At 55.3% G+C, this 15453-nt stretch overlaps 1 protein-coding gene across 6 annotated transcripts in view; it reads left to right on the plus strand.

Annotated features, from left to right (window-relative positions):
- RANBP3 (RAN binding protein 3) overlaps positions 1-15289 on the plus strand; it is a 52598-nt gene extending 37309 nt beyond the window's left edge. For 2 of the 6 annotated variants that reach the window (XM_021705434.1, XM_021705435.1), the window contains 12 exons: positions 2839-2904; positions 3656-3748; positions 4934-5052; positions 6196-6315; positions 8263-8366; positions 9529-9607; positions 10743-10845; positions 11389-11513; positions 12962-13082; positions 14213-14355; positions 14803-15046; positions 15152-15289. In XM_021705434.1, coding sequence (XP_021561109.1) covers positions 2839-2904; positions 3656-3748; positions 4934-5052; positions 6196-6315; positions 8263-8366; positions 9529-9607; positions 10743-10845; positions 11389-11513; positions 12962-13082; positions 14213-14355; positions 14803-15046; positions 15152-15195 — 1361 coding nt within the window. In that variant the 3' untranslated portion in view covers positions 15196-15289. The remainder of the gene's footprint in view (positions 1-2838; positions 2905-3655; positions 3749-4933; positions 5053-6195; positions 6316-8262; positions 8367-9528; positions 9608-10742; positions 10846-11388; positions 11514-12961; positions 13083-14212; positions 14356-14802; positions 15047-15151) is intronic. The other 4 variants (XM_044916043.1, XM_021705437.2, XM_021705436.1 and 1 more) reach the window with 3 other exon arrangements.
- Positions 15290-15453: the final 164 nt, after the last annotated feature.

Here is a 15453-nt window from a genome sequence, read left to right on the forward strand (position 1 = left end):
TCTGCATGCTCAGCAAGCCCACCGCTGTTGGGACTCTCACACACCCCCGTACCTATGCACATACCTATGTGTACACGTACACGCGTTTCTTTGTCTATATCTGTCTGCATGTGCGGGTAACCCTGGGTTCACATGTATACTTCCAATCCAGCACCAACAGGGTTCACCTGAGCCTCCCTGCTTCTTAATTCTACCTATCTTTCTGACAGAAACCTGGCTCCCTTTGTCTGCAGGGCGTGTCCCATCACTCTACGCACCCCCCTTGCCCCCGTACATGCCAAGCACCTTCCCACCTGCCCCGGCACCACTCTTGCCCCTGCCCAGCCCCCGCCAGGCTGTCTCCTCTTAGAGCCTTTTCAACCTCTGGCATACACCAAGTTGAAGTTCCCCTGGGGGTGAGCATTGTTTCCCGCAGATGTCACTTGGGGTCTTCCCAAGGCAGGGCAGAAAGCACCCTCAAAGGAGCCCGCTTGCTTTAGACGTGATTAGGAAGAGGGCGAAAGCTGCTTCAGAGGGAACCACCTCTTACCCCAGTGAGCTCACAGCGGGGCACGCGTATGCCCTCAAGACACCGGGCCAGTCACTCGTGCACCCCAGTGACCCTGTCATGTGTGCTAGGGCTCTGGCCATCAGCAACACCTTTTCATTGCACCCAGGTCATGTTGTAGGTAAAGTGAGTTTCTTGAGGCCATGAAAAGAGAGCGTCTATTTTGGTGAAGATGGGGCCTGCAGGCACGCCTCAGCTTGGCTGTCCTGTGAGCACACCTCCCTGCTGCCTTGGGCTCCTGTCCCCAGTCCTCAGTTGCCATGACAGGTGTGTCATGCCTTGTCTGTCTTGTCTGTCATCTGTTCACTGCAGCATTCAGCGTGATTTCTTGTGCGTCTGCGGGGCGGGCCGGGTGCCAGGCCCCGTGCTAATGGATGCTCCGTGGCAGTGATCATCCACGCCTGCACCCCCACTGGTCAGCCTAAGCTGGCTGCAGAGGTCAGTTGCCGCTGGCGCTGCTCTGCACAGAGCGGAGAGGTGGAGATCAATCGGTAGCCACAACGTAAGCATTGCAAAGCCAGCTGTAAGGCCTCTTAAAAATTATCTCAATTGTGAATTTCATCTCGATTTTTTTTAATGCTTGTAAATTGCCAGTCATCTTCTGAATAGTCCTGAGCTTTGGAAATGTGATTCAGTATTTCTCTCCTAAAAAGGAACATCTGGCAGCATGTCTTCCCCTGCATCTGTGGTGTCTGATTCTCCTGAGCCTGGTTTTTATGACCGCTCTCTTAGGGGAGAGACCCCAGCTCCGCTAACACAGGCCCTTGGAAGCCTGGTGGACTCAACTCCTTCCTACTAACTAGCAGGGAAGAGTTTTATAATCCTGTTTTTGCCCAAGGAGATCAGTTTGGCTGACCAACCCCAGACAGCAGGAAGAAGGCTTTCCTGCTTCGTTGAGAATTCTGTTTGACTTTGTTTTATGCCTCAAGAGTTTGGTCTGAGAAGTCATTTGTGTTGTTTCAGTGTACAGTTGGTTGGTTTTTAGTGTATCCACAGAGTTGTACAGCCATCACCATAATTAATTTTAGATCATTCCATCACCCCAAAGAGAAACCCCATCCCCATGAGCAGTCACTCACCGCCCGTGCCTCCCCCAGCCCCTGGCAACCAAGAATCCACTTTCCGTCTGCAAGGATTTGCCTGTTCTGGATGTTTCATGTAAATAGAATCATGTACTGTGTGATCTTCTAAGACATTTTCCCATTTGTTTGTCTTTCTTCCAACGACGTTTTAGAGTTTTTGTTAAATTTATTCCCAAGTACTATTCTCTTTGGTGCTATTATAAATGGAATAACAGGTTTTCATAACTTCATTTTTGGAGTGTTCATTGCTAGCGTATAGATATACACAATTGATATTTGTGTATTGATCTTGTTCCCTGCATCTGACAAGGATTTTTTCAGATGAGTAGGACCTTAGCACAAAAGTGAGGTTGCCTCTGGTGGCCCAGAATGCTGCCATCCCTGTGCTGCCCCAGGAACTGACCTAACTGTTGGAGTCACAAGGCTTTTTATGCTGATCCTTCCTGTCAAGGCAGATTAGACTGTCCCCACTCCCCGCCCTTTATGAAATCAGCCACCTCACCCGCACACACAGATGACCAGTATGGACCAGTGGCCCTGTTGAAACCAGGTTTTGAGCCATCGCCCTGCTCCTTCCCCTTCCTTGTCCTCGGCCTTCCAGTGTTCTCAGCAACAAGGTGAAGCTCTCCAAGCACATCCGGAAAGAGAGAGCAAGCTGGCCATCTGCCACCTTTGATCTTTCACCACAGAAACGTGTCTCATTTCCCAGACATCTGCTGGTAGTACAGAGGCTTCTCCTGATTACAGATGCATCCTCTGACCAGACAAGTCCTCTGAGAAAGGGAGACCGGTCCCAGGGGCCTTAATGGGGTGGCTCCCTGACATTCTCCAGGGCCTGTGAGCCCGGCACAGCTCCTGGCAAGCCGTTGGGTGAGGTGGCCCAGGGGTGGACCAGCCTTGCACTCACTGTCACTTTTGTCTCTCACCTTCGACACCCCCCTGGTCTTTCATTATCAGCACCTTGCCTGGAGCCAGCACTTCCTGCACCTCCCTGGCTCCTCCTCGTCCAAGCTGCCTTATAACCTTGGTGGTTGAGCCGGGCTTTGGCATTTCATTTTAACTTGGAAGCAGTTCCCTGGTTCTCCAGGCTCATGGCCACTGAGGTGCAGACCTAGAGTCTTCCCCTGCCCTTGACCCTCTCAGCTTTGCTGCTGCCCCCACCTCTACCTCCAGGCAGGCTTGCTTTTTATCTTTGTCTTCTGCTTGTAGAGGAAAAGAGCAGTGGATTCCGGTTGAAGCCACCAACATTGATCCACGGCCAGGCACCCAGTGCAGGTAGGTGCCCGCCTTTAAGGAGGAAAGTGGAAGGGCTATCTATCTCACACCCTTCCTGCCTCTGCAGCATCTGTTTGCACAGCTGCCTTAGGCAGCCCAGCCGGCATGCTTCAGGCTCAGCCTGCTCTCTTAGGTCATCTCAGTTACCTGGCACCTGAGCACTGAAAAGCCACTTTAAGGAACCCATCAGACCAAGGAAATTCTCCCCTCTGTGAGCCCTCCACCACCCTGAGGAGGGGGGTGGGTGGTGAGGGAGCAGACTTGGCTTGGTGTGGGGCTCTGTGCCCAGCGATAACACAGTTGGTTCAGGCCATGTCTCCAGAGCATCCCAGCCCCGGCATGCCACAGAGTAAGCCTGAGCACAGTGGCCATGATCCAGTGGCGTGCCGCTGGGGAGCAAGGCCTGGCAGTGGTGCAGAGTGGGAAGCATTCTCTTGTGCTTCTTGCCCAATTTGTGTTTGGCAGATGGATTTTCTCAGCGTGGCACTTTGAAAATCAGGTACAAAGGGTATTTTTATGTGAGCCCGAGCAGAGTCCTAAACTCAGGGGGGCTGCCTCTGGCTCTGCGCTTTCCCTGCACCATCTGTGCTTGATCCTTGAGCCCAGCACTTGAGGACAGCTGTCCCTTGGTTCCCTATAGCATTACTATACTCTGAATTAATTTCCGGAAAGCCCCTGAGAGCCCGTACGGGGCTGTGTGTTTCTGCCTACTGTGTCCGAGGGCCGCAGGCAAGCCGACCTCTGTTCTCAGGTCTGCCGAGCCAGAAGCCCAAGGAGCAACAGCGGAGTGTGCTTCGCCCGGCAGTGTTACAAGCCCCACAGCCAAAGGCACTCTCACAGACCGGTAAGAAATGGCCCTGGTGCCCAGGCTCGAAGTTGGCCCGGGACAGCTGTGTCTCGACACAGGTGACTTTGGCCATATCTGCTGAATGCACTCAGAAATAGAGTACTGGGGGGGCGCCTGGGTGGGTGTCTGCCTTCGGCTCGGGTCATGATCCCAGCGTCCTGGGGTCGAGCCCTGCATCGGGCTCCCTGCTCAGCGGGGAGCCTGCTTCTCCCTCTCCCTCTCCCACTGCCCCTGCTGTGTTCCCTCTCTCCTTGTTTCTCTCTCTCTATCAGATAAATAAATAAAATCCTAAAAAAAAAAAAAGAAAGAAAGAAAGAAATAGAGTGCTGGGGAAGCAAGCAATCCTTTAAGTCCCTGGTGAGCCCAGGGAAGACAGCAGGCCCAGGTGACCGCCATGCTTTCTGCACATGCTGGCTTCATAAAAGCTGGGTCCCTCCCGAGTACCTCCAGTCCATCCCAGCATGTTTGCAGGCAAAACTCAGCCCTGTGTGTCTGAGAGACTTGAGGGGTCATTTTGGTTATGTGTGCAATTTCATCTGATCTGCCACCCTTAAGACCTAACTCTTAAACCATATTTCCATGATCTCTGCATAGGTCATGGTGTTCAGTTGACCCTTAATTTCTTAATACTAATGACCTTTTCTTGTTTTCCTCTTTGTCTCTCCCTATAATTCAAAAATTCTTCATCAGAAGCAATCCAACATCCCACATGAGGGAAATAGTATTTCTAAAGAGTTTCAACAGGAATGCTTTTTTATAAGCTATGCCAACCAATCAGCCAGATTTAAAGCTGTGCACATCATGTGATCTCAACTATCATAGGGCGAAGTGCATAGAATCAAGATGTTATGAGTAAAAGTTTGTTTTATAAAACTCATCATTGCTCCTTATTCATATATATTCTTTTTCTCTTTTTTACCTTAGTTAGCAGTATCACTTCTAAGTACCCTGAAAATTCATACAATTCTTTGTGGAATAAGCAGTAAGATATTCTCATTTCTGTGAGGTTTTAGTTCTGGGTTCGCTTGGGTTTTTTTAATGTAAGAATTTGTGATTTTCAGTGACGATACCAGATCCTTTTCTTTAAAAAGGAGAGATTACACAATTGGTCTAAATGGTAGAAGGGAGCACTCGAGGTCCCACACTAAACCCCCGTGACCCCCCACTGTCTTCTCCCGGCAGTCCCGAGCAGCGGCACCAACGGGGTCAGTATCCCGGCAGACTGCACGGGGGCCGTGACAGCGACATCACCCGACAACCCCGCACGGAGAAGTCCCTCCGATGAGGTGCGAGCACTTGAGGTGTGTCTGCTGGGCAGGGAGCACGTGAAACTTCTCGGAGCTTTGCTGAGTGTGTGGACAGTTACCTGCTTTGAGCGGCGCCAGGGTGGGCCCGTGTTAAGGTTTTCTGGATTTGCTCAGCAGTATGCGTGCGCAACGGCAGCTGATGTCCATGGTTGCTAGAATGCCAAGGATGGTCTGTCCGCCGTTCCAGACTGCTGCACTGCCCGGGCCCAGCACCTCCCCGCTGCAGAGGGGGCCTGGCGTGCCCACGGGCACTCTGCCCGCCGGCCTCTGGGACGTCCCTAGGGCTGGAGGAATGGCTGTCATCGATGAGGTCTTGTGCCGTTTTATATGGAGAGATGTCTCCCCTCCCTGTTTCCACACCTGAACAGCTCGGGGATTCATATATGTGGGCCCGTTCTAACTGAAGAAAGCTGCCTGGGGGGTCAGCTCAGAAATTTTTTTTTTTTTTTTTTTTTTTTTGAGCAAAGTCTAGGGTTCTGAGATTTCGTAGGCCAAGAGCATGTGTTTGCTAGCAGTATTGCCCAGCCGCTGAAAAATGAGGGGCATGTTCTGAAGAGCCTGCGTTTGCGGGTGGCAGAGGCAGATTTGACATGCGAGTCGCAGCACCACACCAAGGCTTCCGGACACAAAGCCGGGTTGCACGTGTGTGTTTATTTCTACTCGGCCCTTTTGGCAGCTAAACTGCTGCCTGAGGTTCTGTACCCTCCACCTCCCCCACATCCCCCGGAGATGTTGGAGCACACATGGTAGAAATGATCGCCTACAATTCATTTTTAGAACATCCCTGAGCCCACCACGCCCCTCCCCCCGACCTTCAAACCAATTAGCAGAATTAAAATTAGGAATCATCTCTGCAGCCTGCTGCTGCTGGGAAACTTGGATAGCTAGGGCGGCCAGCGCAGCGGGTCCGCTGCACGGCTGTGAGCTGGAGGGACGCCGAGAAGCGGCCCGGCCCCGCCACCTCCGCGTCCCTGGTGATGCGAGGGCAGGCCAGGCCTGGGCAGCACCCGCCGCCTGGGGACCCGCGCCACAGGAGAGGCGGCAAGCAGATGGAATGGCGGGAGATGGCCCATCTCGCTTCTCGGGGCTAACCTGTCACTTCTTTTCAGTTGTCGTCTTGTTTGTGTTTCTAACTAGGAGAAAGAGCCCCAGAAAAATGAGTCTAGCGATACTTGTGAGGAGGAAAACTGTGAGAAAAAAGAGCAAGTTGCACAGCAGGCGTTTGTGTTCGGGCAGAACCTGAGGGACAGAGTCAAGGTGTGTGATCAGGGGCCTGGATGAGCGCTGGCACTCATGAGTCGGTCTGTTCTGCCTCCTCCGGGTTCAACAACGGGAACTCCGCTTTTCCTTACAAAGGGCGGGGAGGTGGAGGCAAAGAATGTGCCTGTGGGCTCCTGTGGCTCGTGGTGCTTCCGGTGGCTTCTTGTTTTGCATGCCTTCCATGCTGCACTGCTCCGCTCCCGGCACACTCCCTGGCAGGCTCCCTCTTTCTCCCGGGAGCAGGGGACAGGGAGGCAACCGAGCATGCCTGTCCCTGAGAACCAACGTTTCCGTAGCAAAGGAGACAGCATGATGCGATGCTTTCAGCGTCGCCGGAGAGATTGTTGTTGCCTAACTCGTGGGCTTCTCTGTCCTGGCACTAAGCAACATTTAGACTGGCTCATTCTTAGTTGTTGGAGGCCTGTCCTGGGTGTTCTAGGATACTGGGCAGCATCTCTGGCCCCCACACTCCAGGTGCCAGGAGTATCCCCCGCCCCCTGTTGTGGCAACCAAAAGTGTCCCTTAGTAGTGCTGAGGGTTCCCTTTGGGACCAAGTCACCCTTAATTGAGAATTATTACCTTATTTTTTTAAGGTAGGGCAGGTGGGAAAAGAATTTTTCTCTCCCACCGGAGGCAATAGCCTCTGTCCTCTCCTGGCTGCCCTCAAGGGCTATTGGTGTAGCCTGGGGACTTTGAGTCAGGGGGGAGAGCATCTGGCAGTGGCGGGGAGTCTGGGCTCTAGACCCCGTGCGCTGGCGCTCTGGGAGACCAGGATGGAGCAGCACTACCTTTCCAGCCACCGGGATGGAGCGTCCCTCTGTGCCATTTCCAGCAGCGCAGCTCGTCTGGCAGGAGCTCCTTTAAAAGCCTGAGAGATAGCATCAGTGGCTGCATCTGGGGACGTCTGTGGTTGTCACAACTAGGGTGTAGGTACTACTGCCATCCAGTGGGTGGAAGTCGGGGATGCTGCCCAACACCCCATGGTGTCAGGGTGGCTTCCCCACGGAGAACGATCCAGCCCCCATGTCAGTGATGCTGAGGGGGAGAAACCCTGAAAAAGGGGAATGAAAGTCTCTCCGGCACATAGAAAACATCAGGCTGTGCCATTTGTTTTCTCCTTTGGTGCTCACTGTCCAACAGAAACACAAATCCCAGGGGTGAAAAATAGGCATTGCTGTTGCATGGCTTTAGCCAAAGTAATGAGTCCCTTGGGGGCTGCTTGCTCCAGGGAGGAGGAAACAAGAGAATGAAGGGCCTTGAGATCCACCTGTGCTGGGGAGCAGGGGCCTGGCCTGGGCCGCCAGGTCGATTCTGTTCCTAGAGCTTAGGGGGACGGCTGCCTTGAAATTGGGATGGGGGCCACATCTTAAGGAGGCCCAGGGCTCACGTGATCTGTGGTTTCACAGTTACATGCCAGCTTCTTGGTGGGGGAGACTTCTTGGCACCCCGAGCTTCTGCTTTCTCACTCATAGGATGAGGTGAATGATACCCACCTCTCAGGGTTCGATGATATATTTAACAGAGCTGGCACGGCAGTCAGCTAGCATAAAAGAAGCCCTCGAGAAACGATGCTTTTATTATATTTATAATAAACCCCTTAAAATACCAGATTTGGAAGCGTTCTGTGACCTCTCATTACAGAGTATTGGTGGAAAGGGCAATAAGATGCCAACCTGAGGGTTTTGTTGTTGTTTTTTTTTTTAACAAGGTAGAAAAAGTTTCCTGATGCCTTATGAACTGTTTTTCTATCTTAACTGTTAAATGGTGAAGTTGATTACAGCCCCCCCACCTCTGTGTGTACGTGTGTACATACACGCGCACACACACACACACACACACACACACACGCTGTGCCATGTGGCCTAGGGGTACAGACAGGCTGAGCTGTAAAGGTCCTGAACAGGTGGTTGTCTGAGCAGTAAGTGTTGCCTCTCTGTTCCCCAGTTAACAAATGAGAACACTGAAGTAGCTGACATGGAGAATGCTGGACACCCCAGTTCAGAAACGCCAACTGCGACCAACTATTTCCTTCAGTATATCAGCTCCAGGTGTGTGTCTTGGGCCTGGTGCCCAGCCTCAGAGCAGCCCAGGGTCGTCCATCACTTTGAGCTTGGGGCCCGGGGAGGAGGCAGCAGCTGGACCAGGAGCCAGCCTGGTCCTTCGTGGGGGGGAGGGGGAGGGCAGGATGGAGGTGGGGGTGAGAGGAAGCAGATTTCACCAGAATCCTGGATACCCCCTGGCTCCTCGCTTTATTCCCACTCTGGGCACAGCTGTGGAGTGGCCAGGATGGTGTGCTTCAACAGACAGACAAGGCAGGACCCAAGTTCTGCTTGGCCTCAGAGTGACCTCTGTCACCCGGATCTCATGCCCAGAGCAGAACTCAGCGGGCCAGTGGCTGCTTGGCTGCCTCCTGTTACCTGCCAGGTTCCGGCCTGTGGGGACCCCTTACCCTGGATTTGGGCTCGCCGGTCGTTAACACTGCTGGTGGTGGTGCTCACTAATGGCCTGGGTGCCCCATGGATATTTCAGAGAGAAAGTGTGTCCCTGCCTAGGAGACAGGCCAGTAGAGTGCATAGAACTGGGCGTGGACTTCAGAGAGGCCTGGCATGAATGGTGGTGACCTCACACTTGGCTCCCTGGACCCGGATTAGCAAAGTACATTGGATGTTGTTTTAAAGACACGTTTTTTGCACTGCAGCATTTCCCAAATTGGGATGCACTTAGAGCTGTGACATCTTAAACTGGACGAAATGTGATGGTGACTGCAGCTCCAAGGTCATCCAGTGTTACCTGCCAGTGGCCCAGGGGTGGGCGGTGTCCCCTCCTTTGTGCAGGCCAGGGACTGGTGGGTTCTTTTGGGGAAGTAGGTGGTGCCTGGTCTGACCTCTGTGATCGGCCTCTCTCAGGCGCTGTCCTCATGCACCCCAATGGGGACACCCGCCTCGAGGAGGTCGGGGATGACAGGTGGCCGTCAGGCACGTCACGTAGTGCCCGCCCACATGCAGTGGGCCCCTGGCTCCGAGGCTTGTGAGCACCTGTCCTTGGCATGCCGGGCCCCTCCCCCAGAGGGGAGGCTGAGCAGTGCCCACAGCTGTGCTTTCTGCCTTACCCACTCTGACCGTGCACACGTGTGTGCAGCTCATGCGAGTGTGCCTGCTGCCTTCCCCGCTCCCACGGGGTGCCCACACCCACAGCGTGCCTTCTCTTCAGTTTAGACAACTCGACCAATAGTGCCGACACCGCCAGCAACAAATTCGTGTTTGGCCAGAACATGAGCGAGCGTGTGCTGGTGAGTGGCCCCTGTGGGGACTGTTTTTCCTGGGGCCCCAGGGCAAGGGACATGTGAATATGGCTGCCACCTTGTCTCCTATGAAGTGGGGATGCTTCCAGTTGCAAGAGAAAGAAGACCCAGCTCAGACTTGGGGGTAGCGTTGTTGTACCAGGAGGCTCTCTAGGAGCTGGTGTTCGAGCTTCCTGCCATTCTTCTCTGCCAGCTAGCTTAGCCTCATCCTAGGACAGGCTTCCCCTTAAGTCGGGCCATGCTTGCTCCTGGCTGAGGCCAGCTGCAGTGATAATCATCTGACTGGAATCCTGAGCCACCTCTGGAGCCAAGGGAGTTCAGCACCCCTGTCCCTGACCATGAGGCTGCAGCATGGAGGGGGCTTTGGGGAGGTGGCCTTGGAGGGGCCCCTGCAGAGTGTCCCAGGTGTCTCCTGCATGCACCATGGCCACGCTGTCTCCCCTCCCAGAAAGCCTGGCCAGCTTGGGATGGGGTTCTAGAATTGTTTACCTGCTTCCTTATTTTTGTTCCTTTTCTTTCCCTGTCGAATGCCTAGGATCCCTTTGTGTCCTTTGTGAGTGTGGTTAAGGAGCTGTTTCATCCCACTTCATTATTTCCGTCTTTGTCTCAGTCTACATTACATTAAGGAGCTTCCTGCAGCTTTTCTCGAGCATCAATACTGTCCTTTTCCTGTTACAACGAAGTGGTCCAAGAGCCGCCTCACACAGAAATAAACAGCTGGTGGCACGTACCTCCCCGAGATGTCGGGGGAGGCCCCACTTGGGGACTCGGAGGGCAGTTCGTCTAGAGCAGAGAAGGGTGGATTTGGGAGGGCCAAGCTGCCTGCATCGTGAGGGCACTTTTCTGTAGGTTTTACCACCACATGATGCTCGAGGATCGTTGTGTGGAGACGGCCCCAGGCTGGAACGCACCCCCTGCGGAGGGGTTATCTAGTCTCATCTGCCGGGTCTGGGTGGGTCCCCAAAGCCGTGAAGGAAAGGCCGTCTGCAGAAAAAAGCCCTCTGCCCGGGAGACGGTGCCGAGAGCCGCCATCCCAGCAGAGGGGCTTCCTGTTCCACGGCGGCCGACCCACCAGGAGCACCCAAACATGCTCTCCTCCCCGTGTGCTTCCGTCTCCCTGCAGAGCCCACCCAAATTAAATGAAGTCAGTTCAGATGCCACCAGGGAAAATGCAGCTGTTGAGTCCGGGTCCGAGTCCTCATCCCAGGAGGCCACCCCCGAGAAAGGTATGCTGCGGTCCCACCACCTCGTGGGAAGGGTACCACGTGACGGGCACTGTCCATCCACACCCCCGCCCAGGAGGGACACGGGCCCCAGCTCGTGGCAGCCACCGGGGCAGAATTGGAAAGCCAGGGGCGCTGGTTTTCAGCAAGCAGAGAGGGGACGTGTTCATCCTAAAACAGAGAGGCTGTGGTGCTTCAGGATGACTCTGGGGATAGGGTTGTTGAGGTGGCTGTCCCTCTCTTCCTTCTTGCCCTGAGGTGGGGGAGGGGAGTTTCCCTTCGGTGCTCTGTGGGTGGACTCTCTCTGCTGTCCTCCTGTCCTCTACCGAGTGAATGGCAGTGGGAGATCTGGAGCCACGCTGGCTACTAGCTCCCAGATGGTCTCCCCACAGCATCCAGGGCCAGATTGCTGTTACGTTTGGGGTCCGTTCCACGTCCCAGGAGCCGGCACCCTTGAGGCAGAGCCAACCCCTTTGTTCTGTCTCCTGTGACGTGCACACACACACACACACACACACTGGCAAATAAATAGTCAATGTCGTTTAGCTAATAACATTTCAGAGTCCCTGGCCGAGTCAGCAGCCGCCTACACCAAGGCAACAGCACGGAAGTGTTTGTTGGAAAAAGTGGAAGTCATCACCGGGGAGGAGGCGGAGAGCAACGTGTTACAGGTGAGGCGGGCCTGGCCGGGGGCATCTGGCTCCGGTGGGCCTCCTGGCCCTCAGGTGGTGGTGTGAGAGGCCAGCCGTAGCCCCCAGCCTCTCTGTGCACCACCCTCCGGGACCTTGTGGCGGGGCCTCCAGAGTTCAGTGAGCGCTAAGGGCCTTCGAGTCTCGCTTTCTTTTTGAGAAGGATCTGTTTTTGAGGCATTCTCGATAGTTCTGGGAGAAACTGTTGTAAATGCACCCAGAATGAACGGCTGTGATTGGTCACACTGGCACCCCATGATGTTTTATTAGGGAACCGGGATCCCAGATGCACCCCAAACTTGTCCTGCCTTTCCCCTGCATCTTGGGGCAACACGTCCACTTCAGTGGGCCTCATTCGTCTGCTTTGCGTTGTTGTGTGCATGCATGTGTGTCCGTGACCTGCATGTGTAGAGCACTGGGGAGTTTCTGATATGGCATTTTTAGAAGTACTACTGCTTCTGCCCACTCAGCACTGCTGTGAAATCCATATGAGCAAAGAGAGTGACTTGGTAAAGATCTGCACACTCTGAAGGGCCAGGCGTGGTCTCTGTTGCGTATTCTTTTTTTATCTATAGAACAGCTTTATTGAGATAGAACACGTATACTATGGAATTCCCTCTTTAAAGTGTGTGTTCACGTAGTTATGCTGCTGACTAAAAGAACATTTTAGTCCCCAGAAAAGAAACTGCCATCGGCAGTCATCTTTCATGCCCTCCCCGGCCCCCGCGAGCCCCCTTCCCATCGTGGATGAGCCTGTTCTGGACGTGTCCCCATGTGGACTCACACCCCGTGTGTCCTTCTGTGTCTGGTTCCCTCCCTGAGCCTCGTGGGCTTGGGGTCCATCCCCGGGGCCGCACCGAGTGACGTGCATGGAGGGACATTCAGGTTTCCAGCTTTTAGCTAGTATGAATCGTGCTACTGTGGACATTGTGTACGGTCTGGTGTGTGCAGATGCGTGTCATTTCTCTTGGGTAGATCTTTAGGAGTGGGGTGTCTGGGCCGCACGGCGATTCCACATGTAACACTGTGAGGGACACGTTTCCGCGGCAGCCGCGCCATGTGTCATTCCCCCCCAGCCGTGTGTAAACTGACTGTCCACCAACCGCCCGCCCCCCGGCCCCCCCCGGCACCTGCTGTTACCTGGCTTGTGATGCCATCCTAGCGAGTGCGAGGTGGTATCTCATGGGTATCTGGTTTTTATCTTCGTTTCCTTCCTGATTCTTTCGTGCTCCTCTGACAATGTAAAATTCATCTTAGGTGGAGGACAGGACACAAAACTGGCCAAGGGCTAGATGTGCCCCCTGGGCCATCGTTGGCTGACCCCTACCTAGTAGTTCACTCAGGCTAGATCGAGGCTCCCCAGAGTTTGTCCACACCAGTGTCCACCCAGCCAGGGCCCCGCTTACCCAGAGGGCCGCCTTGTGTTCCAGATCCAGTGTAAGCTGTTTGTCTTTGACAAGGCCTCGCAGTCGTGGGTGGAGAGAGGCCGGGGGCTGCTCAGGCTCAACGACATGGCATCGACTGATGACGGGACGCTCCAGTCCCGACTAGGTGAGCTGCAGTGCGGGGTCTCTGGAGAGGGCCTGGGATGGCACAGAGTTCCCAAGGCCGAGGAAGGCAGGATCCCCACGCAGGTCCCCACTGGAGAGCCCCAGCACTGGCGGCCTGTAGGCGCAGGCCCTATCCCAAGGCTCTCGCTGCCAGCTCTTCTGTGACTCTCCTCTTTGTGAGTGTGACAGTAGATGAAACAACTCAGAGCTCTTGGACTTGTTTTCTAATAATCAAAGTGCTGGTGGTTTTATGGTGGAAAGGGAAAATAAGAAATCAAACAGCCCTATACAGCCTGTGGTCCTTGTCATAGACCTTCCCCCAGCCTGTCCCAGCTACTCCACGTGTGCTTTGGAGGTGGGCCCATTGGGCACAGAGGGCTTGGGGAGTGGACACAGGGAGATCTGGTCAGTTGGAGCCCAGGACCCCACCCCGCAGCCTCCCTGAGCTGGCCCATGCTGCTCCGCCTGGGGCCATCTGGGGGCCCAAGTTGGGATGGGGAGAAGTAGGCTGGTGGGAAGACAAGGTGTCACCGTGTCCACAAGGTCAGGGCACTTGCGGGGAGGATGAGCTCTGATAAACCAGGCAGGCTGACGGCGGCCTTGGGTAGATGTGATGTGTACTTCCAGAGAAGGAAGAAGGTCCGTACCCTCTTTTTCTCCACCATATGTTGCTCTCGGTCTGTCTTTGTCTCCCTCTTGGGAGCTCTAAGCAGCCATTGGGCCTCAACCTTTTTTCTAAGAAAACTGCAGAGTAGGGGCTGGGCTCGGCCTGTGAGTGGGGCCAATCAGGGGGCATCAACTTCTAGACAGTGTGTCATAAAGAAAGTGCACACAGCCCCCAAATGTCACTCTCTGGCCCTGCCTCCAACCTAATCATCCCCCTTCCAAGGGAGCCACCATCCTGGCATCTCCCCGTGATGGACGTGGCCATGGGGGAGCTGGGTGGTACAGGGCTGGCCCCCAGTGTGGGGCGTGCTGTGGCTCAGCAGACTGTTGGGCAGCTTATGTGGACCTTGAGAGAATTGTGGGATTTCACCCTTGTGGTGTTTTCATTCCAGAATGTGTCCGTTCTCATAGCTGGCTGTGGGGTGGGGGTGAGGGGCCAGGGCTGAGTGGCCTTGTCCGTTGCAGTGATGCGGACCCAGGGCAGCTTGCGACTGATCCTCAACACCAAGCTCTGGGCCCAGATGCAGATCGACAAGGCCAGTGAAAAGAGCATACGCATCACAGCCATGGACACTGAGGACCAGGGCGTGAAGGTTTTCCTGATCTCAGTGAGTAGCCCTGGGGCCGGGACAGGCTACTACCTACCTCTTGGGGAAAGGAAGTGCCTGAACAGAGCCCTGGACAAGCGCTGTGCCCTCCTGAGCTCCCACAGGAGGGAGGTTCCCGGGCACACCTGGTCAGGCCACTGTGGGCCTGCACTAAGTCCTGCCCCTCTGGAGGGTGCTCTGTGGTGCAGCGGTCGGCACTCTGAGGGCGTGGGCCAGGGAGCGAAGAGGGAGGCCTCTAGGCCGGCCAGTGTCCAGACGGATCGGTGGCGGAGAGACAGGAGTGGGCCTGCATCACCGAGTGCCATCCCAGCTGCAAGCTCTGCAAGCCGCTGGGAAGGACGGTCCCTGGGGCCCCAGGAGCTTCAGTCTGCTGCCCGTGAGCTTGTTGAGGAGAGAGGGTCGGGCTCTGGCCCAGACACAGCCCGGGGCTTATGGCTTTCACCACAGGAGGGCAGCAGCCACCCTGACCAAGAGATCTTCCAACCCACCACTTCCCTCTGCCTGCCCCAGGCCAGTTCCAAGGACACGGGCCAGCTGTATGCAGCCCTGCACCACCGCATCCTGGCCCTGCGCAGCCGTGTGGAGCAGGAGCAGGAAGCCAAGATGCCTGCCCCTGAACCTGGGGCAGCCCCGTCCAACGAGGACGACAGTGACGAGGACGTCCTGGCTCCATCGGGGGCCACTGGAGGCGGTGAGCCAGTGGTCCCGGCCCTGGAGGGGATGGGGAGCCTGACCCAAGGGGCTGGGGCTCCACCCAGGGTGGGGACCTGACGGTGAGGCCGCTGCTTCCCAACAGGTGCTGGCGAGGAAGGGGAGGGGCAGACGGCCGGAAGCACATAGCGCCGGGAGCCGGCTGCCCACGAGCCTGCTGCTTTGTCCGTCTGTCTGCCCGCCTGCCCGCCCCGCTCCGCCAGCAGTGTGGAGGCGCGGGGCTCGGGAACCACACTCCCCGCTGGGTTGGCCACAGTTCGGATCCGCATGTCCCGTTCAGAAGCAGACTCGGGAACTGCCTGAATGTGGTTTGGGACACGAGACCTCATCATATTGATGAGCAAAACGAAAAAGAACATTTCTTCCCTCCCCTCCTTTGAATTGAAA

The sequence above is a fragment of the Neomonachus schauinslandi genome, chromosome 1 (genome assembly GCF_002201575.2).
Source record: "Neomonachus schauinslandi chromosome 1, ASM220157v2, whole genome shotgun sequence".
In the NCBI taxonomy this organism is placed as follows: Eukaryota; Metazoa; Chordata; class Mammalia; order Carnivora; family Phocidae; genus Neomonachus; species Neomonachus schauinslandi.